This window comes from Panicum virgatum, chromosome 9N, assembly GCF_016808335.1.
Source record: "Panicum virgatum strain AP13 chromosome 9N, P.virgatum_v5, whole genome shotgun sequence".
Taxonomy (NCBI): domain Eukaryota; kingdom Viridiplantae; phylum Streptophyta; class Magnoliopsida; order Poales; family Poaceae; genus Panicum; species Panicum virgatum.
Window position 1 is genome coordinate 67,253,888 of NC_053153.1, and position 24,047 is coordinate 67,277,934.

Consider the following 24,047-nt stretch of genomic DNA (forward strand, 5'->3'; position numbering starts at 1 on the left):
GCCTGGATAAAAACAGCAGGGAGACGGAGGAAGCAGCTGCCAAGCTACGCCCTACGCACGCCGCTCCCCCAGTTCAAACCCTCCCCCCTTCGTCTCCCCGTCGCCCCCAGCTGTGCACGCGCTTTCCGATCGCTTCATCTACCCCGCCACCCCGCTCCCGCCCAGCCCCAGCCTCCAATCGCCAGCCCACCGCGCGCGCGCTCTCCCGATCCAGCGATGGCTGCCTCCGCAGCTCCCCAGGTCGTGGTCCTCGGGCTCCTCCTGCTCGCGGGGCTCGCGGCGGCGCAGAGGGGGACGACGCCCGCGGCCGCCGCCCCCGCGCCCGACCCCGGCTGCAACGGCATCCAGCTCACCTACAGCTTTCAGGGCCGCACCAAGATCCGCCCCTTCGTCAGCGACATTAACAAGCAGCCCTACGCGTTCCGCGCCAACGCCACCGTGCTCAACTCCGGCACCCGCCCGCTCAAGTCGTGGGCGATACTCGTCGAGTTCGCCCACGGCGAGATCCTCGTCGGCGTCGACGGCGCCGTGCTCACGGGCGGCGGCGAGCTGCCCTACAACACCACGGAGGACGCCGGCAACGCCACCTCCTTCTCGGGGTACCCGCAGACGGACCTCCTCACGCCTATCGCCACCGCCGGCGACCTCTCGCAGATCCAGGCCTCCGTCGGCATCGTCGGCACGCTCTTCGCCGGGCCCGACCCGTTCGATCCGTTCCCCACCAAGCTGTCGCTGGACAACCCGGATTACGCGTGCCCGGCGGCGAGAAACGCCACCCCGGCAACCCTGTCCACGTGCTGCGTCCTCACGCCGGAGGCCGAGGCCAACGCCACGGTCATCGACGCCAACGCCACCGACCCGACCAAGAACTTCCTCCCGCGCGGCACCGGCGACCTCGTCATCACCTACGACGTGCTCCAGGCGTACCCCTCCAGCTACCTCGCGCTCGTCACGCTCGAGAACAACGCCAAGCTTGGCCGCCTCGACAACTGGCGGCTGTCGTGGGAGTGGCGGCGTGGCGAGTTCATCTACTCCATGAAGGGCGCTCACACGTCGGAGGTGGACACTTCCGGCTGCATCTATGGGGCGCAGGGGCAGTACTACCAGAGCCTTGATTTCTCTCAGGTGCTCAATTGCGACCGCAAGCCGGTGATCCTTGACCTGCCGCTGTCCCGGTACAATGACACCCAGATTGGGAAGATTGACAACTGCTGCAGGAATGGCACAATTCTGCCCAAGTCCATGGACGAGAAGCAGTCCAAATCGGCGTTCCAAATGCAGGTGTTCAAGATGCCACCGGACCTGAACCGGACCAAGCTGTTCCCCCCTGCCAATTTCAAGATCGCCGGTGCTTCATCGCTGAACCCGGACTATACCTGCGGCCAGCCAGTGCCTGTCAGCCCAACGGCAATCCCAGACCCAAGCGGGCTTGACTCGACGACACTGGCTGTGGCGACATGGCAGGTGGTGTGCAACATTACCAGAACTAAGGAGGCCAAGCCCAAGTGTTGTGTGACCTTCTCGGCATACTACAATGACTCGGTGATCCCCTGCAACACTTGTGCATGTGGGTGCCCTGCAAATAGGCGAGGGCCGACATGCAGCACGACAGCGCAATCCATGCTCCTGCCACCGGAAGCGCTGCTTGTGCCGTTCGACAACCGCACACAGAAGGCCATGGTGTGGGCTGAGCTGAAGCACCACAATGTGCCCCGCCCAATGCCATGTGGTGACTTCTGCGGCGTGAGCATCAACTGGCACGTCTCGACAGACTACACCAAGGGCTGGAGTGCTCGGGTGACATTGTTCAACTGGGAGGATGTCGACATGGCCAATTGGTTTGCTGCCATTGTCATGGACAAGGCGTATGATGGCTTTGAGAAGGCGTACTCGTTCAATGCCACCGCGGTGGGCAAGAACACCATCTTCGTGCAGGGTCTGGAGGGGCTCAATTACCTGGGGAAGCAGACCAACATGAGTGGAACGGACTACCTTGTACCCGGGAAGCAACAGTCAGTACTCTCGTTCACAAAGAAGCTGACCCCTGGGATCGACGTGGTGGCTGGGGATGGGTTCCCAACAAAGGTCTTCTTCAATGGTGACGAATGTGCCATGCCGCAAAGGATTCCTATGAGCAGCGGATTCAGGACCCGTCTCAGCAGTGCCTTTGCTTTGGTGTTGGTCCTTGCTGCTTCAGCTTTCCTGTTGCTTCAGCAATGATCCTCGGGCCTCTGATTCTTTTATTCTTTCAGGTGGTTCGATCTATGCCATTTGTAAGAAAGCCTTTTTGTTTCTGTTGATTTCTTAGTAGACCTTATTTAGCTGCTGTTTGTTAGTCAAATGGAGCGGCACTCGTGCAAACAGTATGAATACTTGGGTAGTGAGGAAAAAAGAGGCGAGGACAGGCATTTGTTGCGCGTTTGCAACATTAGTTCCTCCCTCTGATGACATTTACATGTTTACACCAGATGAACGATCTGTATATCTCTAATCCAGTTGTGTCTCGTGTTTGGTCTGTCAGTTGTCACACGGAATTTACCATTTCTCACTTCGACTGTTATAGAACCGTATTAGCTGCTAATCTGATGGTGCTTTGATATGACTCTACCAGGATTTCTCATCCGAGTCTATCTTCTATTTATAGTCCTAGTCCTAGCATGGCGTAGTTAACTCTTGGCAGAGGGTACAAGTGTACAATTTGTTACTGTTGCATGTCCTGTGAAGAAACATTGGATGCTTCTCAGACGAGAGATAATACCAAATCAATATGAATGGTTCGTGCTTCTTCCATTCAAAATTCGAAACATCTTTGGCGGACGCTTGTTCGTTAAACGGGGACCACTCCAGTGCCACCGCCAGGCTGCATTTCAAACTGTCCCCAGCTTGCCCATTGGCAACGTTCGTTTGTCGCTGTCAGGAAGGAACAAGCTGAAGCACCAATGAAACCCTCTGCTTTCTTGAAAGTTGAAGGCAACTTGCTGTGATCGTTGCCTCCAGCTCTCCTTTTGCGGGCTCAGTCGGATCCGCAAGAACATCCGTTTGCGCACTGGCTTTTGCCAGTCATCTCCTGACATCAGGTCTCATACCCAGTTTATATTTGCTTTCGATCATCTCCTCGGTGGCTCCGATTTGGTCAAGCAGGCGCAGCGTGTGTCATCTGTACACGTAACGTAACGCATGGCCGGCCGTCCACTTCGTGCCGGAGCCAACATAACTGGCACGCACCACCCTGCATTTTCTTATGGGAAAATTGGTCTGGTACCATCTAAAGATGCCTACATTCGAAAAATACCATTAAAGTTTTGTTGGTCCGTAAAATAGCATTGAAAAATTGATCCGTCAACTAGAAATAGCATTCCGTGACGTCCCCGTGAAAATGGATCAACGCCGTTCGTCTACTCCCTCTTGTTTTCCTCTCTCTCAAGTTGAACGGCGCCACTCCTCTTCCCTCCGCCACGCCGCTGCTTCTTGCTTCCGCCCCTTCAGCCCCGGCCATGCCTCCCACCGCAGGAGCCAGTTTTCGTGCTGCGTCGCAGGCCGGCGGCTCGGCACCCCTGCAAGCCTGCAACCCAATCCAGGGCTCTCGCCCCCTCGCTGTGCTCATCCACAGCTAAAGCAGACTTTGGGGCTCGATCTCTGCCTCTCTGGTGCCCCTTTGTGTGCTGTTTGCTTGCTCTGTTCAGAGATGCCGGATCTGAGCAGGTGCAGGGCGGCGGCAGCTCGCAGGGGACGGTGGACGGCCGAGTCGAGCTGGCACCGGCAGTAGTGCAGGAAGTGGCGGCAACGCGGCTCAGATGCTCAGGGCCGGCGCGGCTGGAGGGGCAAGGGTGGCCGGTGGCCGGTGGCGTAGCGCCAAGGGCGAACCCGACGCGGCTGCGGCGTTGGCTAGCTGGCATGCGGAGCGCGGCGGCGGCACTCAGGTGGCAGCGCTGCACAAGGACGGCGGCGTGGCCTCAGCAGCGCCCCTACGCCGAGCCCAAGCCGGCGAGCGCGGCCACCAACAGTTGGCCAGGGAGAACGAGCAGAAGGGGATGAGGCGGGGACCGGAGCACTTGGTGGCGACGGAGCTCCAGGACGCGGTGCAGCCAGGCGCGGGGCTGCGCAGAGGCGGGGCGCAGCCTGGTACGGGCAGTGCAGCATGAACTCCTGTGCGGACGGCAGGCACCGGCGAGTGCGGCGGTGCGGCCCCAGCATGTCGTCGGCATCGGAGCTCGGACTCCTATGCACGCGGTGGCCAGGAGGAGCTCGGCCTCGGTGTTCTTGGCCCGGAGCTTCAACTCCTGTGTGTGCGGTGGTGCATAGGCCGTGAGCTAGACGGACGGCTTCCGCTAGACGGACATCCATGACGGGATGTTCAGGTGACCCCTTACACTTTCGATGGTATTTTACGGGGCTGGCGTTTTTTAGTGGTATTTTCCAAAAGTCGTCTTCTTTCGGTGCTACGAGACCAATTTTCCCTTTTCTTATGGGAACTGCTCATGCGAGGTCATGGAAGCCAACAAACACCGTGTTATGGACAGACAGGCATCGTTTCTCGTTAGTCCCTGGGAGGCTACTAGACGACTGCAATTTTTTTTAAGCAGAGAGAAAAGATCTGTTGGTGACAATGAAAGCTGAAGTGTTCAAACCTGAAGAATCATATAGCGCGAGAGCGTGTCCCCACGGCACGGCGTTTGTATTGGTACCCATCAGGTTGTATATAAAATAGTACTAAAAATGCAGATCTTTTTGGGAACTGAAAACCTTCCAGAAATCATAGGTGGCTTCCATTTCCAGCCCCAATTTCAATATCAGGATATTCCCCCCTGCAAATTAGTCTTGGATTCAGGACTAAAATGGTAACACAGTAGTAGTAGTAGTAGTATGAAAAAAAGCAAGGTAATGAAAAAATAAATGCAAAACGTGCCTTGGTTCACGAAGGGCACGATCAACCCTGCGATATCATTGCTGCGAGCGTAGCATCATTCAGTTGACTTTCTTGAGGACCTACTTTTCCAGAGCACGCAGTGCAGGTGCGAGATGGATCTGCGCTTTGCCTACGGGTACGGGCCTTTACGCGACCTCACATAAGCTGTACAGCACCGTTCACAGTTTGCAGTGAAGAACAGGTCGCTACGGACTCCTGAGTCCTGACCGTGCCTAGTGATTGATCCGTTCTTCGTTCGACCGAGCACAAAAGGATGAAGTGCAAGATTTTACTTCTGAAAACCTGATCTAGCACACAAGCGTCCAGACATGTCAATGAGACTAAAAAGGGCCTCCAAACAAATGTGCTAGGCGAATTCTTCCATTACGGAGCTTCAGAAAGTACGGAGCTCTGAATTCTGATCTGTGATCGTATTGGAGACTGTTTAGTTTCTGGGACTCGGAACTAATTGATTGATCTCTTCAGTGTGAAGTAGTCAAAATGTGCCTATTCTTTCAGCAACTTTCGAGGAGGGGCCCAGCCCAGTGAGTGACTGGGAACCCAATGGGCTTACCCCCCATTGCCATATTCCCCTGCCTACTTCAGGCGTCTTTTTTATTTTTATATTTTTGGAAAATATTTTTTTACAGAAATATATTTTCAATATCACAATTTACAGTTTTGTACCCTACCGCCCGGCAGGGGGGCGGCCGCCCGGCAGGGGGCGGCAGGGACTTATATGTAAATTTAAAAAAAATTATTTGCACGGAAGCCCTTGGCGGGAGCCTGCCGCCCCCCTGCCGGGCGGCAAGCCCCCTGCCGCCACTCCATTAGGCGGCAGGGGGCGGCAGACTCCCCCTCCCCGCAGAATGGGCCATTAGATGTGGTTTTAGATATTTTGGATAGAAATAAAAAGGCATTAGTAAAGTATATGAATATGAAAAGTATAAGTTAGCAATTCATACACATATGCAAATGAGAACGAAATAGGTGTCACCGTACATATCCAGCTCATACGGTGAGTGGTCGACAAGCGGGCGGCCAATTGCTATCCTCTCGTACGACCAAAGCTGTAGCAGAATTGGACATCCTGTAAGAATTGCATTGTGCTTATTTTGCACCGATGCCTTGCAGAGGCCACAGTACGTGGCTGCAAGTACCGCTGCACCACAACTGTATTGAGGCATTTCCTCCACAGCTGCCTCTGCGATCTCCAGTGCGTAAGGCACAAGCACCTTATCCACATAGGCCCCGTGTGAGTTGTTGAACATTATGTATCCAAACAACCACAACAGGTATGCCTCAAGGGATCGAGTGACGCTATCATCATCAGCATCATGTGCCAAATTGTCGGGCTGCATAAAAAAGATGAACATTTATAAGTACGAGATCAATTATAAAATAAAACCATAACTGCACTAGTCAAAAGCATAACTCTAGCATTAATCGTAACAAAACAAGGTATGTACCTGGAACTGGAGGATCCATGCCTTGGCAGGGCCTGTTGCTTTTGGGTGCTCTTCTACATCAATCGCGATGCCAATATTTGCAAAACGCTCTTCTAGATCGTCCAACCACGTAGGCGGGACGACACGAGGCACTACGGCATCCCCACTGATAGGAAGACCCAGCAACCTCGCAACGTCCTGTAGGGTCGGTGTCATCTCCCCACAAGGGAGGTGGAAGGTGTTTGTCTCAGGCCTCCATCTATCAACCAGAGCCGTCAGTAGGAACCTGTCCAGGTTTACTGAACCACTCTCAGCAAGAGGACCTATAGTAAGAAGACCAGCCTCACTCAACTTGAAAAATAGAACGATCAAAGGTAAGTACATTATGTACGAAACGTATACGAAACAAACGTATTCTTAAAAATATAATCCGACGACATATCACCTGGGCACCCATCGTGGGTCAACAGGAATAAACTCCGCTAGTGGACGTGGACGCAGCACGTTAAGTTTCACGCGCTGAACCACTGCAAGGAAGGACCGGTGCGACGAGTCTATGACTCCGTCAAGTAGAGCTGGCGTATCTTCGGCCATACCTAACACAAAAAAATATAAGTTTTCTGCATTTTCTACAATTTTTCTGTATTTTTCTACAATTTATCTTAAATTTTCATAAACTTTTCTAACATTTTCTTGCATTTCCTACAATTTTTGTACAATATATTTTTATAAATATATTTTTCTAACATTTTCTAAATTTTTCTGCATTTTCTACAATTTATCTTAAATTTTCATAAACTTTTCTAACATTTTCGAGCATTTTCTACATTTTTTTACAATATATTTTTATAAATATATTTTTCTAACATTTTCTAAATTTTTCTGCATTTTCTACAATTTATCTGAATGTTTCGTATACTTTTCTAACATTTTCTACAATTTCTGACTATTTCTCGAAATTTTTTCTCGTATTAAACAACTAATCAATACCACAAAATTTGTTGGTAAACCTAATTGGTTTTCTAAAAACTAATCTTAATTCTACCTAAATTATATTAAAAATATTACCTAAATCGCTAAAATATCATTACTGCTGCATACACTAATTATAGAATTAAACATACAAAAAATTTAGATCGAGAAAGTTGAGAAATATTTATTACCTGCGGTTAGAATCCAAAATCCGGCAGGGCTTCGCCGTTACAACTCCCTCCCTCACCCCTCCTCTCTCCCTCCTGCTCTCTGGATGTCGTGGGAAACAAATGAGGGGTGAGGGGGAGAGAAACCAGTATGGGGGAGCCTGCCGCCCAGTGGAGTGGCGGCAGGGGGCCTGCCGCCCGGCAGGGGGCGGCAGGCTCCCGCCAAGGGCTTCCACGCAAATATTTTTTTTTAAATTTACATATAAGTCCCTGCCGCCCTCCTGTCGGGCGGTAGGGGTACAAAACTGTAAATTGTGATATTGAAAATATATTTCTGTAAAAAATGTTTTCTAAAAATATAAAAATAAAAAAGACGCCTACTTCGGTTCCATCGAAATCCAGCTCGGTATCCTTCAAAAAAGAAATCCAGCTCGGTAAGCCCTTCGCAAGAGCAAAAAGAAAAAGCAGTAGGCCCAGATCTTGACCAAACGGCTCGATCCACACGCGCGCGCAGCAGGCCGGAGCGCATCTGAGATTCTGACCACACCAAGCGGGGCAAGGTCTGACACCATCGAGCGAGCCGAACCAACCGCTTCAAAGCGAGCGCTAAACCAGACGCCTCTCCACTCCACTCTAGTCAATCACGCCGCCAGCAGGCACATGCCGCTTGCGGAAACAGAGCAGACCGCATCACCACCAGGGTTCACCATTTCGTTTTTCGGTAGAATCCCGGTGATCGGCGGAAACGGAATTCCGTTCCGGAATTTCGGTGAATTTCGGCGAATTTCGGTGGATTTTGGACGAAATTTGTTGAATTTTGAATTTTGAAACGAAATATATCGAAAAATACCGAAATTTCGGATCCCGGTAACTAGCGGAAACGGAAAAAAAACCGAAATTTCGCCGAAAAGTTAAACCCTGATCACCACCCCTCGCCCGCGGTTCGTTTGATCCGCCAACACCGGGCGCCCGGCCCTTCCGCCACCGGCCTTCGGTTCCCGAACCCCCACTCCTCCGCCCTCTCCGCCTCGCCACACCCGCCGCTCCTCCCCTCCACGCCTCCCACGCTCCCTCCCCCCCACCGCGCCTTCGCATCCGCGCAAGGAATATACCTTCCGTGGCGTCCCCTGCTTCCTCCCCATCCTGTATTAGTGCGTCCCTGCCGCTCAGTTTCTCGGTCTCCCTGCCCCTGCGCTCTCTCGCCATCGGTTTGGATCTTGGTCGCCTCGGCGGGTTCGCAGGTACCTTCTTTCACCTTTGTTGGGGCCCCATTGCGTCTGCTTGTGTTTTCGGCGGGGCATTTCGTCGAGCACCTGGGATGCGTTGCTCTTACTGCTGTTGAATTTTGTTGTAGCCATGTTTGCTACAATTTTTTATCTTGTTGCCTTGGTGTTCTGCACACATTATGGATGCTTATGTACTGTTTAGAGAGTTCAGTGGCTGATTGCTGTTTTTGCCCCCCCCCCCCCCCCCCCGGTTGTACCGGGCCCTCAGAGGAGTGCTGGTATGCGCGTTAATTACACATGCTCAGCAGATTGGTGAGTTCCTGAGCATGTGATCGCTATAGACCGCATTATGTAACATGCACATAGAGGAGCAAGACAAGGACTAGGTGTGCAATGGTTTGGTCTAGCATTGTCGATAACTAACAGAAGTATCTCAAACCATCTCATGTTACAGAAGCACGATTAGTGGGCGTTGCTAGTAAACAATTTCCTCATGAGCGCAATGATGATAATTAGTTACCAGGAACCTGTGGCTGTTCCATGTGCAATATTCTTAATACTTTGTAGCTTTCATAAATACATGCAAAACAATTGATAGACATTTTGTTCGTTCATTTCAGGATAGTCAACGAGCATAGAGTTCACGTTGCCTGATTACCTTAGTTGCTGTTATGCGATTTAAGGTGCTGTCCAAACCATTCTGGATAAATTATGTTGCAGGAGGACTTTAAAAACTAGCTGCCCGGTGAAATTCAAAATTTTCTCCTGTGTTCTAGTGAACTCACTTCAGAAGCTTGTTTGCGCTATGTCTTACGCAAACTGTTTGAAGAAACATCCCTATAGAATTGTCTTTCCATATGCCAACTCCATCCTCAGAGCTTCTTTAGAGAAAGGCTACCCACAAAAGTCACTGAAGGACTATAGCACTTTGCTCCATTTCACTGCTTTCTGCCCTGATTACAGAACTTATGCTCTTCTTCTCAGAGCTTGTGCAAGATGCTCAGACCTCTATGCTGCCATGGAAATCCATTGTCATCTTACTAAAGTTGGGTTGCTATCTAATCAACATATAACACCTAATCTGCTCAAGTTATATATTGCTCATGATCGCATGTTGGAAGCACGCGAACTGTTTTGGTCAGTGCTGGAGTGGAGTACTGATCCCTTCCATGGCAACTTGATGCTTATGGGATTCCTGAAGAGTGGACAGCTAGATAAAGCATATCAGATTTTCAAGCGGATGCCTGTCAAGGATTTGGTCTCATGGAATTCAATGATTGCAGGTGCAGTAAGAAGCTCACACCTGAAAGACGCAATGAATATTTTTAGCAGGCTGGTCAGTTCAGGTCTTGTGCCTGATGGCTTCTCATTCTCCTCAGTTCTTTCAGCATGTGCTCGTGCTGGTGCTCGGCGATATGGGGTCTGGGTGCATCAACTGATGATGGAATTGGGGGTGGAAATGAATCATATCATTAGCTCAGCACTTGTAGACATGTATGCCAAATGTGGAAGAATTGATGTGGCAACTGAGATATTCAATACAGTCAAGAGAAACCATATTTCTGTGTGGAATACAATGATTAGTGGCCTGGCAGCACATGGTCTTGGGTCCGACGTAGTGATTTTGTTCCGCAAGATGAAAAGTGAAGAAGTGATTCCTGACGGGCTTACATTTGTTGCACTCTTGACAGCATGCAGCCACTGTGGCATGGTTGAAGAGGCTCGCCAATACTTCAAATCAATGACTACAGAGTATTCTATCACACCAGAGGTTGAACACTATGGTGCATTTGTGGATGCATTGTCACGAGCTGGATTGCTGGATGAAGCATACAACTTGGTAAGGTCGATGAATGTAAAGCCTGATGCTGTGATATGGAGGGCTTTACTTAGCGCCTGTCGCAGGTATCGCCAAACCAGATTAGGTGAGGTCACTGTTGAGCATATGGCATTCTATAGCAGTGGGGATTATACCCTTCTTTCAAACATCTACTCATCAGCAAATAGATGGAATGATTCAGAGGAACTATGGAAACAGAGGAAACAAAAGAAAATTAAGAAGAGCAAAGGATTGAGTTGGGTTGAGTTAGGGGGGAGCACACATGAATTCAAAGCCGGTGATCGATCTCATCCTGATAGCGAGGATATATACCAAGTGCTGCATGGTTTATCTAAAAGAGCCAAGGTTGAAGGTTATGCTCCATTGACTGAGCTAGTAACAAAAGATGTCTCAGAGGAGGAAAGAGAAGAAAACCTTACCTTCCACAGCGAGAAATTGGCAGTGGCTTATAGTGTCCTTAAGACTGGTCCAGGGACAGAGATAATGGTGTCAAAGAATCTGCAGACTTGCAGTGACTGTCATGAATGGATGAAGATAATCTCAAAGGTACTTTGCCGTGTTATAATTATGAGAGATAGAATTCGATTTCACCGGTTTGAAAGCGGATGCTGCTCCTGCAAGGATTATTGGTGACCTTTTTTGGAGCAGTGGAGATGTGATCTAGAATACTAAATGAGCCTACACTGATCGAATCACTTTCATCACATCGAGGCTTTGGTGCTATTGCTGCATAGCAATGATAAAATCGAGATTTGGTTACCAGTTTAGCTGTTTAGCACATCTCCAAAGGGCTTGACGACAGACACATGCATATTGTACACTCCTACGATGAAGCAATTCAAGTGATTAGTGAGATCAAGATCAAAATCTTCTCTACTTGGTTCATGTTTTCTTAGTTATTCAGTGCTCTTATGTTTTCCAATGTGTGTCATGTAAAACTGTTTGCTGTCTTGTTTTGGACTTTTGGCTGATTGCTTGTGTTGATATGTCATATGTGGTGCTGTATATGTGATGGCTACCTCACTTATTTGGATGTTTCTCTTTCATTTCTCTTCCTGGATTAGTTATTGTTTTCCTTCTAAAACTTACTGTTTGCTTATCATTTCAGGATTAACACTGAAGGGACATTTAATATTCAGTCAACTAGAGCTGTACTGAAGAATAGGAGTAGCAATACCTTTGATGCCCCATCCACTCCATTTATGCAATGTCCTTGTCTTCTATTTGCTGTGGAAACTTCCATCTACTAAAGAACTCCATAGGAAGTACTTGTGGTATCAAATTTCTTAAATACCATAGCAGATCTATATATGCAACTTTATTCTCTATCAGAAGACATCAAAGTAGACCTCTTAGTACAACAGTACTAGCAAGAAGCACAAGAAAAGGGAGTAAGCAGTCATTTAGCAATAGCCGTCATTTGCATAGTGAATCAGTTGAATCATCGATTGAAGTGTTCAAGCAGTCAGAGCTTGAGCAGCTTAAATCGCTACATACCTACAATGTTGCTGAAAAGTTTTCTGGAGTCAAGACCGAATGGCCTGCAACTATCCTTGTTTTTGATATTGAAACTACTGGCTTCTCACGTCGTGAAGACAGAATTATTGAGTTTGCTGTTCGTGATCTTATGGGGGGGAAGAATAGCACTTTCCAGACACTCATAAATCCCGAGAAAGATGTGAAAAATACATATATTCATGGTATTAGCAACAACATGCTCAGCAGGCCTGATGTTCCAAGGTATGTTCATGCTTTGTTATGTCACATATGCTAGGTATCATTCTTACTTCACTAGCAGTAAAGTGTGTTGGACACAAATTAGTACTGAAATTGAGACTGCTTTCTCTACACCCCTGCATCCTTTGTTTATGTTTTTCTTTGCATGCATACATCAAATGTCATTACTTTATTGTGATATTTTTGAAAATGGTTCCCTGTGCCTTATGTTTACTTCTGGTACACGTGTTGATAACCATGAGATGAGGAAATAAGGCTGCTACATGATGTTCTGAAAATGCAGTGATTTGAAGAAAAAACTATGTTCTGGGATCAATCTCCCATGTTTTAATTCCTAGAGCCAATTTCCTGTGATGCTTAAATTAATTTATTTTCTATAATATATAAAGATATGATGACCATTATTATTTTTTATGCACTCCTTGATATTGTTTTTAATAATCATGGATGTCTCATGTATGACTCTACAGATTTGGAGAGCTTATCCCCATTCTGCTACAATATGTTTGGAGTCGTCAAATGGATGGTAAACCAGTTCTGTGGATTGCTCATAATGGGCGTTCCTTTGATGTACCGTTTCTCTTCTTTGAGTTCCGACGGTGTAAGGTACAGATGCCTGGTGACTGGCTTTTTGTTGATACTCTTCCTATTGCAAGACAATTGGTTGATTCTAAGGGTATGCTCTCGTTTCAAGTTTACAATTTTCTTTGTAGACATACTGTTCTAAAGAGCTTTCTTTTTCAGTAATAAATTAATGAAATACAGCAATGTAACTAGCAAGCTAAGCCTACTTTTGCTATTCTAGCTGCTTCTGTCTATACTATTATAGTTTTGTGATTTAAGTGCTAGTGTGATTCAGTAAGATGCATCCGATCATCTGTAAGAAAGTATTTGAACCTTTTATCTCTGGATTCTGTTTTGTGTTTATTGCAAGAACAAGAAAACATATTATATTACCATAGAGCAGGTGACTAAATGTTAAATCTCTCTTTCATATTTGGTTTGCAGGGTCAAAACTAAGCTCTGTGTCATTGGAGAAGCTGAGAGAACGCTACAAGATCCCCCTCACGGGGAGTGCGCACCGTGCCATGCAGGATGTGACAACCCTTTGTTATGTGCTTCAGAAGTTGACTTTTGAGCTGAAACTAACTGTTCCTCAGCTGCTGGAGAAGTCTTTCCGAGCATCAGATCTTCCGGCGACACGTCCTGAAAAATAACTGCCATCTGCCTTGCAGGGAAGGGAAGGCCGCCTGGAAGCTAGATTATTGTTCAATTGTTGTTGTATTATTGCAGAGATGTTATTCTGAGATCCCAACTCTGATTTCATTGATGCACCTTCTAACAACAGAATAAAGCCAGCCTGATTGTCACTGATTCATATCAGTAGTACAGTAATAAGTATTACTGATACTCTGCCTTTGTAGGCTTGTATACATTACTGAATATTAATTAATTCGACATACATTTACTTGATTGCAAAATTACTTCTGTGGCCTGCCCATTGCCCACCCACGGAGAAATGTAATGCTCGAGTTCTTACAGCATTAAAGGGAAAAGTCTATTATACCCTTGTTGAGCTTACCAGCTTCTGCACAAGTGCATCGTGTCATTCCACGAATGCATTTTTCAACCTCACTACTGTTTGTACATATTCAACCATAAGTTAATCTTATGGTCATACAGGTTAAATACTTAAATCTGAGATTCAACCTGTGGTTGTCTCAATGTTTTTTCTTTAGAAGAAATGAAGTTTCAGTTATTTACGAGTATTAACAAACTGTTCTCTTGCAGGTTCACCAAAGGCTCATTGTATCAGTAGCAGGGAGAAGAAAGAAAATAAAAAGGGTCGATTCTGCCCTCGTTTTTGGGAGGGCAACGGACTCTTACTCTATATAAGCCGGGGCCAGTCGCCAAATCTATACATCGCTCGCGCTACATAACCGAGATCCATCGCCTGAAGCAGTTATACATGGGTGGGCTGCAGTAATACATGCCGATTTATACGGCCCAATTTACGAAATCATTATTACGGCCCACACCAGCCACCGAGAAAATTATTGCGCTGTACATATGCGCACGAGGCTTAGTGCGATGCTAGCTGGGAAAAGAGATATTTTTTAGTTTTTCTTTTCTTTTCTGTCTCTTCTTTTTCTTGCGTGTAGCTTGTGACAAGTGAATTTTCGTTGTCTTTTTCCTTACTTGTAGCGCCCGATGGAAAGTGTTTTAGCGCAACTTATTTTTCTTCCTATTTTTTCTCTATTCTTTTTCTTCACTATTTTTCTATGTATTTTCTTCCGGACTTTAATTTTCCTTTCTTTTTTCCTTCATTAGAGAGTGATTTAGCGTAGTTTTTTTCTTACTAATTTCTCTCTATTCTTCTTTATTTACTTCTGAATTCTAGATCTTTCTTTACATTTTTGTTTTCTCTCTTGAATCTTAGGTAGATATCTTTAATTTATCTTTTTTTCAACAACATTCATCTTTCTCGTATTTAATTAGGTGAGTTTCTATATTGGAACATTTTGTTTGCATTGAATAGTGATTCATGCTCCGTGTATATATTTATTTGATATACTATCTGTTTTGCATATGTACATATGTATATAATAATAGTTTTTGCAACATAGTTAATTTTTCTTTCTGTAGAATTATTTGTATGCGTGTTAATAATTTGTTCGTAATGTTAAATTATTTGTTCTCTTTGTAGACAAAATTGTTCAGTGATGTTGACCTATTTATTCGTGTTATTTATTTCCACTATTTAGCATATCAATTAAATGTTCGTGATGTTTAATGTTTTGTTCGTTGTATATTATTATTTGTTTGTTATCTTTAATTTTTTATTCATAATAATATTTATTTGTTCGTGTTGTTAAAATATTTGTTCCCATTAGCCTAAACTAATTATTTATCATCAAAAAGTATTTTTTAAAAATATCATGCAAATCTAGGTGAGTGTTGTCTTATTTTGAAGATCTTTTTCGTAAAAAAGATAATGGTGCAATTGAAATTTAATCTGGATGTTTGGTTTAAGAGTTATAGGCCATGTTTAGTTCCCATCCTATAAACCCCGTAAACGCAAAAAAACCGTCACATCGAATGTTTTGACACATGCATGGAGTACTAAATGAAGTGTATTTACAAAACTTTTTGCATAGATAGGCTGTAAATCACGAGACGAATCTAATGAGTCTACTTAATTCATGATTTGCAACAGTGATGTTACAGTAACCATTCGCTAATTATTAATTAATCATGGATTAATTAGTATCATTAGATTCGTCTCGCGATTTACAACACATCTATGTAAAAAAATTTATAAATAGACTTCATTTAGTACTTCAAATTAGTAAGATTCAAACACAAAAAATTTTTGTGCCGGAACTAAACAGGGCCATGGTTTTTTTAGTTCCAATTGCATGCATGCGTGGATGACGTGAGCTGTGAGCATTGCTTGTCTACTCGTATCCATGCAAAGATTCTCAACGTGCCCGCAAATAGTCTATTCGGAGGAATCGGCTAACACGCTGCAGTCCAATTAATCTCCACGCTCCGTCCAGAAGCGGGAAAATAATCCGCTTCAGGCGATGGCTGCCGCAAGCATCACCTGAAGCGATGTACAATCGCGCCCGGGGCCAGTCAAACGCCAACCACCTCTCTTCCCTCCAACTTCCCCCCAAGTCCCAACCCAACGGTGTCACCAAGGTACCACCGCGACCTCCTCCTCCTCAATCCTTAATTCCTCATCGTCTTCCTCACGATTCGAACCCTAGCCTCATAACTCTGCTGCTCTTGTTTCGCAGCTTGGGCGCTCGAGCTCGAGTGGAGGCGATGGAGGGGGAGCTGGGGTTCCTCTCGCCCGCGAGGCCGTCGCGTGTCTCCTCCGAGCGCGGCGATGATCGCGGCTTCGGCTCGCCGACATGGTCCTCTCCGCTGGGGACGCTGCTCGACTCGCCCTCATCGTGCGTTTCCGAGGGCCGCGCCTGCGAGGACGGGGTCTCGGGCTTCAGCTCGCCGACCTGGGGATCGCCACTGGAGAAGCTGTTCAACACCCCCTCGTCGGGCGTCTCCAACGACAGCCGAGGTGGCAATGGCTCCGGGTTCAGCTCGTCGACATGGGGGTGGCCGCTGGAGACGCTGTTCTACTCGCCCTCATCGTGCGTCTCCGATAGCCGTGGCGGCGGCAACGGCTCCGGGTCCGGGATCAGCACGCCGAAGCAGGCGCCGCCGCTGGGGATGCTGTTCGACTCTCCCTCATCGTGCGTCCCCGACAGCCGTGGTGGCGGCAACGACTCCGGGTCCGCGTTCAGCACGCCGAAGCACGCGTCGCCGCTGGAGACGCTGCTCAACTCGCCGTCATCGTGCGTCTCCGATAGCCGTGGCGGCGGCAACGGCTCCGGGTCCGGGATCAGCACGCCGAAGCAGGCGCCGCCGCTGGGGATGCTGTTCGACTCTCCCTCATCGTGCGTCCCCGACAGCCGTGGTGGCGGCAATGGCTCCGGGTCCGCGTTCAGCACGCCGAAGCACGCGTCGCCGCTGGAGACACTGCTCAACTCGCCGTCATCGTGCGTCTCCGACAATCGCGGGTGGGGAAACAGCTCTTCGCTCAGGGTCTCGAAGGAGCAGGACAGCGAGGTGCAGAAGGCGGAGAGGCTCCTGCGGGCGATCACCGAGCGCTACAACGACTGCTTCCTCCGCCTGCGCAACGCCACGGCCGAGCTCGCCGACCTCCGCCGCGAGCGCATCCGCCTCGGCGCCGAGAACCTGCACCTCTCCCTCCTCCTCGAGGAGCTCGTGGTCGCGGAGCAGAGAAATCAGGCGTCCGCGGTGGCTCTGACACCGCCGCTGAAGCCCGTGCAGGCTGAAGCAGCATCCGGATGCGCCCCGAAGAGCATCTCCATACGCTCGAAGAGCTTCATCTCGCCGAAGCAGCCACTGCGCGAGATCCAACCACAGCGCCTCCGTGTTCGTGCGTCCCCGGCGAAGGAGGTGAGACCCCAAATCCCACTATTCGATAGCCGCAATTTCACATCGCCCAGAACCTTGCTTGTTCGTTGTTCCTCTCGCTAGAAGTTGCACATAACAAATCAATGGTTCCTGAAATTTGGTAATAATCGGGAAGCAGTCTGGCTTATGCTGCAACTAAATGGGGGGGGGGGGGGGGGGGGGGGGGGGGGGGGGGGGGAGAACTCAACACTAAGATTCCAAAATCACACGAGCACTGGTAATTCTCTGTTGGCATCATCTAGCATTTACAGCTGCATAAATGGTCAGGATATGTTGAATTGAATGGATTTAATTCAGAATAGTGTACTGAAAATTTGAAAGCTCGAGGACAGGCATTGCTGAATTCAACAAGTTGGAATTGCACCTCGAGATTTTTTACTCATGTTTTGCATCTGCCTATGCTGCAACTGGATGTTGAGATAGTGATGATATTATGGTTTGCTTGGTTTTGGTCAATCAGAATAAGCAGAATTTATCCCTAAAAAGCTGAAATAGCAGGTTCAATTGAAATGGCCTTAATTCGTCATTTCATAACCTTTTTCTTTTTGCTTATACAAACTGATTAGCAGTCTCTGTTATAGCTGATAGAGCGTTGATTTGGCTTAATTCGGCAAACCAATTCTGAACTCAATATTCGTTTACACGGATTCTACATTTGATGATTACAAACTGATTAGCAGTCTCTGTTAGCTGATATGGCGTTGATTTGGCTTATTTCGGCAAACCAATTCTGAACTCAAAATTTGTTACACGGATTCTATATTTGACGGACCTCGTCACTGGGAATGGCGATCGCAGGATACAGGTGGCAAGGAGAAGGATGACGGGGAGGTGGAGATGGAGGCGTACGGGCAGGGCACCCTAAAGACGGAGCTGTGCAACAAGTGGGAGCGCGGCGCGTGCCCCTACGACGGGCGGTGCAGGCTCGCGCACGGCATGGAGGAGCTGCGACCTGTGATCCGCCACCCCCGCTACAAGACCCTCGCGTGCCAGTTATTCGCCGCCGGCTCCGGCTGTCCCTACGGCCACCGCTGCCACTTCCTCCACTCCCTGCCGTCCACTGCCGAGTCCTGCTAGGCTGCCGGCGATCGTCCGCCACCTGCTGCTGCCGCGTAAGCGCAATGCCTCTTCTATCCTCCTGCTTGTCAAGTTCCGGAGCTGCTTCGCCTGTCATTCGTAGTTTCATACTAGATCAGTTATAGCTTAAATAAAGTAGCAGATCAGTTATAGCTTAAATAAAGTAGCATCATGCTGCATGCAAACAAAATTGTTTTTGATAGGTGCTGCATGCATTTTGTTGTTATGATCAAGTTAGCTCAATAATATTGTAAAAATTCCCAAGTGTTGGGCCAGTCATGAGTTAGGGTTGATGGGCCAAACGGGCAGAGATTCGCTGACGGAAGAAGATGGGCCAAAGTGGGCCGTGTATGTCGTATGATCTCTGACAAAAGAAGTGGCACGCATTGTGTCTTGGAATAGCCCATCGTAATTCGTAAGGCTTTGTATGTTGTTGTTTTTTTTGAAAAATATTTGTATGTTGAGTATATGATTAAACCTGAATAATATTTTTTGGATTTTTTTCCTGTTGATATTTGTTCTGTAGCATTTCCTGTTGTAAAGGGGGATAGGGGATGCCGTGCCGGATGCTTCTGCTCCTCCTGTGTGTTTCCAACTGAATGAATCTGCAACTGGCAACGTGACCCCCAGTCTGATGGCAGCCTTCCTTTCCGTGAACTCGAATTGCCGTGCACAAGCATTGTTTTCGAGAAAAACTGTGTACCATCCACCGCCCATTGGGAGTCACCTCACGGCCTTTCTACTAGTTCCCTGTTACATGTGCGCTAGAGGACTGACGCGCCATGCAGATTTCGTTTCAAAAGAAGCGCAATGCAGTCATGCAGAGAGGAGCTTTGACCCTAAAGGGAGATACTGCGTTGCAAGCAGTCATGAACTATTCATATTTTTTTGCTCTTTTGGGTGCAGTAGTAGAATTGCGGGGAGGTCATTTTAGGGACTGCCGAAACAAAAACTCTTTGTTGAAAACAAAAACCGAACAAAACATGGGAAATTATTAGTTCTCAATCTCACATCCCCATTGCCCAGGATGAAAAATATTCTCGATCTCGAACCTCCAAGACTCCATCCAGGCTACGGGGAGCATCGGCAGCGGCAGATCACCTCGTGCCGTCGTGCGCCTCGTTCTCGTCAGCCCTAGCCGACGCGAGCCAAAGCGCCGCCGCCTCGGATACCATGCGCGACCTAGAGAGCTAGGGACAAAGGACAGGGCGCACGCACACACGCCCAAAGCGAGCGCGGAGCATCAGCATCGTATGCTAAAGAAGGCCCCTTTCTGCTCACATGGACGGGGCGTGGTGTGCCGCTCCGCTCCCAGCTTTCCTAGGGGGATTTGAATGGGGATAGCACAGCCTGCACAGTGCCCAGGCGGCAAAAGCCCGGCCGGCAGGGCCCCGACGGGCATGGTGTCGTGAGCGAGCATGCCCGCTTTCTAGGCCCAGCAAAGGCGATGGTAGAGCTGAGCCACCGGAGAGCAGGGCAGGGCAGCAGTGTAACACCTGACTCGCGGACAGTCCGCTCGAGGCTGGCGGACAGTCCGCGAGGCATCGCCAGATATTTATCTGGACGGATGTGGGACCCGCTGGTCAGATCTCTCTTCCTCCTCATTTCGTCCAGAACCGAGCGACGCTAGACCGCTCGCCTCGACATCGTCCTCTCCCCTCGATCTCCCTTCTCCGGCCATCCTAACTCGATTCCTTGCGTGAGTACCTTCCCTAGCCCCTCCTCCAGTTTCCCAAACCTCCAGACCGGCTCCTCACGGCCGGAATCCTTCCCACCACCGCCAGACGCCATTGGAGGTGTTGAAGCTCAGTTCCACCGCCGATCCGCCTCTCCGGTCGCCCTCCACTCGAACCGACCGCGGGAATGGATTCGTGGTGAGTTTCTTATGCTTCACAGCCTTTTTCCCCTTCCATGGCGTGTCGCTGGCGCCGGAGCACGGCCTCCGCCATCGTCACCGCCCTTGCTGCCGCCTAGTGCGAAGGTCAGAAATTAGTTATCGCGGACGGTCCGCCTGGGAGGAGCGGACGGTCCGCCGGTCAGGTTAGTTTTTGTCCAGAGGCGATGTTGCCTCTGGTTGTCTTGCAGGATTGATTGCGGACGGTCCGCTATAAGGGAGCGGACGGTCCGCCGTTGAGGCTTGAAATTGTTCCAGAGACGATGTCGTCTCTGGGGGTTCGCAGGGGTGAACTGCGGACGGTCCGCCACTTGGGCGCGGACAGTCCGCAGTAGAGTCTAGGAAATTGTCCAGAGACATTTTCGTCTCTGGTGGGTTGAGTACTTGAACTGCGGACGGTCCGCCAGGGGTGGCCGGACAGTCCGCAGGTAAAATGGGAAAAAGTTCCAGAGACGTTGTTGCCTCTGCTGGGTTGGTAGGATAGTGCGGCGGACAGTCCGCCACTCGGGCGCGGACAGTCCGCAGGGTATTTCAGTTAAAGTAAACTAGTTACATTCTTGGGCTGCACTCTTTTAATTCATATGCATACGTGTAGCATCCGCATCTGAGGGAGCCGTCTTTGAGGTGATCGCGGCACCACAAGAGCAACCGACGCAAGCCCAAGAGGAGAGGTGTGAGCACCCGGCCCAAGGCCCGTCTGACCCCAGTGTTGAGCAGCAGGCGCAAGGCAAGCCCCGGTGCACATCCTAGTATTTTAAATTAAGACACCTATGTATGTTTCTACTACTTGTGCATTAAGTTCAGGAATTGTTTGGAACCCTAGTTGCATGATTCATAGGATTCCCGGAGTTATACTAGCATGTATAGGACGATAGTTGTGCTAAGCTTAATGTTACCGGTAGAAGACGAGTGGTCTCCTGCACTCGCGAGATGTAGGATGTTAGGAGTCGAGTAATTTCCGGTTACTCGCGAGATACGTTATTATCTTTATATGATTCAGTATGTGAGATTGGTTTCGAAATGAACATGGAAATGTGAGACCGTGCGGGGATGATGGATAGGTATGGCAGTAGGACAGGGTTCCTGGGTGTCTTAGCCCCGTCTGTGTCGATTAAGGACCGGTGGATGTGGCAGTGCTGATCGGGGATTGAACTGTACTAACCGCATGCCGGGAGTAGGAGGTAGTCGAAACCGGTAAGCCGAGTACTGCCTTGCTTCGAAAGTACAGGAACCCGCACCCAACTCCTGGGGCGAGTCGAGTAGTCGCGGAGAATTGGGATGCATGTGTTTACTTTTGGTGGTCTCACGTTGAGCTCGGCTGACCATATGTCGTTGGGCTGGTTCCTGTAGTTCGAGGCGGGGAGGGGAATGGTTGGTATGTATAGTCCGACGGGGCAAATACGTGCCGTGTTGGTTAGGTCCACCTTGCAAGGTTAAATCGGATCGATTCGCCGTGTCTCGCGGTTATGAGGGCCTTGGTCTCTTTGTCACACCGTAGCAAAAATGTAGAAAGTGAGTTAGGTATGTTTATATAAAATATTGAGCTCATCGAATTATTTTGCTTGCATCACCATGATTGCTATAGTAGGTCTTTGCGAATATGAGATGAGAGTTAATTTATATAGAATCTGAAGCTAAAATAATGAAAGTAAGGAATTACTTTAGTTGCTTTTTCTGCAAAATAACCACCAGCCAAGAGCCTTGCATGTCTAGATATGTGGGCTAAGTGATACTCACTGGTCGGGTAAGCCTTGCTGAGTATTAGTATACTCAGGGTTTGTTGCCACAATATTTTCAGGGCACGCAGACGTAGACTTCTGTCCCTGCTGCGCCAAGTTCATCCGCCGGGATGCAGAGGGATGGGTGGTCGTGGAGCCGGACATTTAGTTAGGGATCTCTCTAGGGCTCACTTTTGGTAGCTGTAGGCCCCGTTCCTCTAGACGAACCAGGATTTCAGTATTGTAAAGTTTGTGAATTATGTGTTTATTCAAACTCGGTTTGTAAAACTTAAGGTCAAGTTCTATGTATATTTGTTGTATATTCAAATATGTGTCGTGCTTGTACCATCTGCGCCCACCTTCGCGTGGGACTATCGGTGATGTTTCGATCGGGACGTGGGTTGAGAAAGGATCGCCAAATTAAGCCGTTAAGCTAATGAGCCCGATGTGTTCAAATGACGGCCATGTACTGCGGATGGTCCGCCGTACTAATTTCGGCTGGACCAGGGCAGCTCGGTCAGACCAATTGGTGGCGCCGATCGATCGCCTGGCCCCGCCTGCTAGTATCCTTCAGAATTGTTTTGAAGCCCTACATTCTGCATTGTGCCATGACTTGCAAGGATTAGTTGCTATCGGTTTTGTCTTGATTTACCATGGATGATGGAACTAACCTCGTCATGGTTGAATGCAGAATGGGAGAACCACCGAACCCTCCTGAGTTGGCCCAGGCCATTGCGGCCATGCTCACTGGGCGCGATGAGCAGACGGCACTCCTCCGTGAGCTCGTGGCGCAGGGCAGAGCGCCGCAGCCTGGACATCACCACCAGCCGCCTGCTCCTGGATATCCAGAGTTTCTGGCTACTCAACCACCGCTCTTCCATAAAGCGGATGAACCGCTGGAGGCAGACAGCTGGCTTCGGACTATCGAGTCCAAATTTACCCTGCACCAGTACAATGATGGGGACAAGGCAGGATTTGCCGCTCAGCAGCTTAGGGGCCCAGCACGCACATGGTGGGATAATCATGTGACAATGTTCCCCGCGGACACTCGTTTCACTTGGGAACAGTTCAAGGAAGCCTTCAGAGCGCATCATATTCCTGCAGGGGTTATTCGCAGGAAGCTCACCGAGTTCTTGGCCCTGAAGCAGGGCAATAACAGTGTACTACAGTACTCCCAAGCATTCAACACTCTCTCACAGTATGCTGGGTACCATGTGGACACTGACGAGAAGAAGCAGGCCTGTTTCAGGCAGGGGCTCAGTACCAAGCTCCAGGATCGCTTGGCGATGGTCAGGTTCGACAGTTTCAGTGAGCTAGTCAACGGGGCTATCATACAGGAGGATGCCCACCTAGCTCACAAGGCAGAAAAGAAGAGAAAGGCGCCGGCAGCGGGATCCTCTAGCAGTGCCCCTCAGAGGTTTCGCTTGGTGCAGTCGGGCCCACAGCGAGCCCCCTTTCAGCACCAGCCACAGCAGCAGTGGGGATACAGGCCCCCTCAGTACACTCAGTCACAGGGGACGGTCAGGCCTCCTGCTCCTCAGCAGAATGAGCAGAAGGTCTGGGTGCAGCAGCCGGGGGTGCGCCCCAATCTGTTTCCGTGCTACAACTGCGGGCAGTCGGGTCACTTTGCACGGAATTGCCCAATGCCACCCAAGCAAGGCCAGCAGTCGAGCCAGCAGGGTCAGAAGCAGCAAGTGGCCCACTTCAAGCCGGGGCAAGTGCACTACACCACCCTCGAGGGTATTCCTGAGGGAGCTCCAGTGATGGCGGGTACGTTCTCAGTAAATGAACAACCCGTTACAGTATTATTTGATTCAGGGGCGTCTCATACCTTTATTAGCAAGGGGTGTATTGTTAGACTGGGATTAAAAATTGAAAGCATGCCCAAGCCATACCACATTCATTCGCCTGGGGGAAAGTTAATCACCAATCAGTTTGTTAAGCAAGTACCCCTACAGTTGCAAGGAAAAATTTTCCCTATGGCCCTGATAATGTTACCAACCCAAAGGATAGATATTATATTGGGTATGAACTGGATGGAGGGTCAGGGAGTTA

At 48.9% G+C, this 24,047-nt stretch overlaps 3 protein-coding genes across 5 annotated transcripts; all 3 read left to right on the forward strand.

Moving 5' to 3' along the window:
• Nucleotides 1–60: 60 nt before the first annotated feature.
• On the forward strand, nt 61–2,515 carry LOC120691750 (COBRA-like protein 7). Its single transcript, XM_039974931.1, has one exon. The coding sequence runs from the start codon at nt 217–219 to the stop codon at nt 2,218–2,220; it is 2,004 nt and encodes a 667-aa protein (XP_039830865.1). The 5' UTR covers nt 61–216; the 3' UTR covers nt 2,221–2,515.
• Nucleotides 2,516–8,420: 5,905 nt separating this feature from the next.
• On the forward strand, nt 8,421–13,780 carry LOC120690169 (pentatricopeptide repeat-containing protein At5g50990-like). 3 transcript variants are annotated; one of them, XM_039972719.1, is made up of 6 exons: nt 8,421–8,734; nt 9,340–11,188; nt 11,725–11,788; nt 12,031–12,299; nt 12,767–12,972; nt 13,305–13,780. In XM_039972719.1, exons 2-6 carry the CDS (start codon nt 9,525–9,527, stop codon nt 13,511–13,513), a joined length of 2,412 nt encoding a protein of 803 aa, XP_039828653.1. In that variant the 5' UTR covers nt 8,421–8,734; nt 9,340–9,524; the 3' UTR covers nt 13,514–13,780. The 3 variants fall into 3 exon arrangements, with proteins under 3 accessions (XP_039828653.1, XP_039828651.1, XP_039828652.1); XM_039972717.1 differs by lacking the exon at nt 9,340–11,188 and having other exon boundaries at nt 11,668–12,299; XM_039972718.1 differs by lacking the exons at nt 8,421–8,734; nt 9,340–11,188 and adding an exon at nt 11,191–11,408 and having other exon boundaries at nt 11,668–12,299.
• A 2,347-nt stretch (nt 13,781–16,127) lies between these two features.
• Nucleotides 16,128–18,818, forward strand: LOC120689286 (putative zinc finger CCCH domain-containing protein 21). The gene is made up of 3 exons (XM_039971591.1): nt 16,128–16,696; nt 16,811–17,285; nt 18,102–18,818. Exons 1-3 carry the CDS (start codon nt 16,128–16,130, stop codon nt 18,378–18,380), a joined length of 1,323 nt encoding a protein of 440 aa, XP_039827525.1. The 3' UTR covers nt 18,381–18,818.
• Nucleotides 18,819–24,047: the final 5,229 nt, after the last annotated feature.

What these genes read in the sequence shown, in the direction of transcription:
- LOC120689286 (XM_039971591.1), top strand. Translation starts at nt 16,128, where the DNA reads ATGGAGGGGGAGCTGGGGTTCCTCTCGCCCGCGAGGCCGTCGCGTGTC. An exon ending in GGCGGCGGCAACGGCTCCGG is followed by an intron (nt 16,697 to 16,810) that starts GTCCGGGATCAG and finishes GTCCGCGTTCAG; the next exon opens with CACGCCGAAGCACGCGTCGC. An exon ending in GTGCGTCCCCGGCGAAGGAG is followed by an intron (nt 17,286 to 18,101) that starts GTGAGACCCCAA and finishes TGGCGATCGCAG; the next exon opens with GATACAGGTGGCAAGGAGAA.
- LOC120691750 (XM_039974931.1), top strand. Translation starts at nt 217, where the DNA reads ATGGCTGCCTCCGCAGCTCCCCAGGTCGTGGTCCTCGGGCTCCTCCTG.
- LOC120690169 (XM_039972719.1), top strand. Translation starts at nt 9,525, where the DNA reads ATGTCTTACGCAAACTGTTTGAAGAAACATCCCTATAGAATTGTCTTT. An exon ending in GTCCTTGTCTTCTATTTGCT is followed by an intron (nt 11,789 to 12,030) that starts GTGGAAACTTCC and finishes AAGCAGTCAGAG; the next exon opens with CTTGAGCAGCTTAAATCGCT. An exon ending in ACAATTGGTTGATTCTAAGG is followed by an intron (nt 12,973 to 13,304) that starts GTATGCTCTCGT and finishes TTTGGTTTGCAG; the next exon opens with GGTCAAAACTAAGCTCTGTG.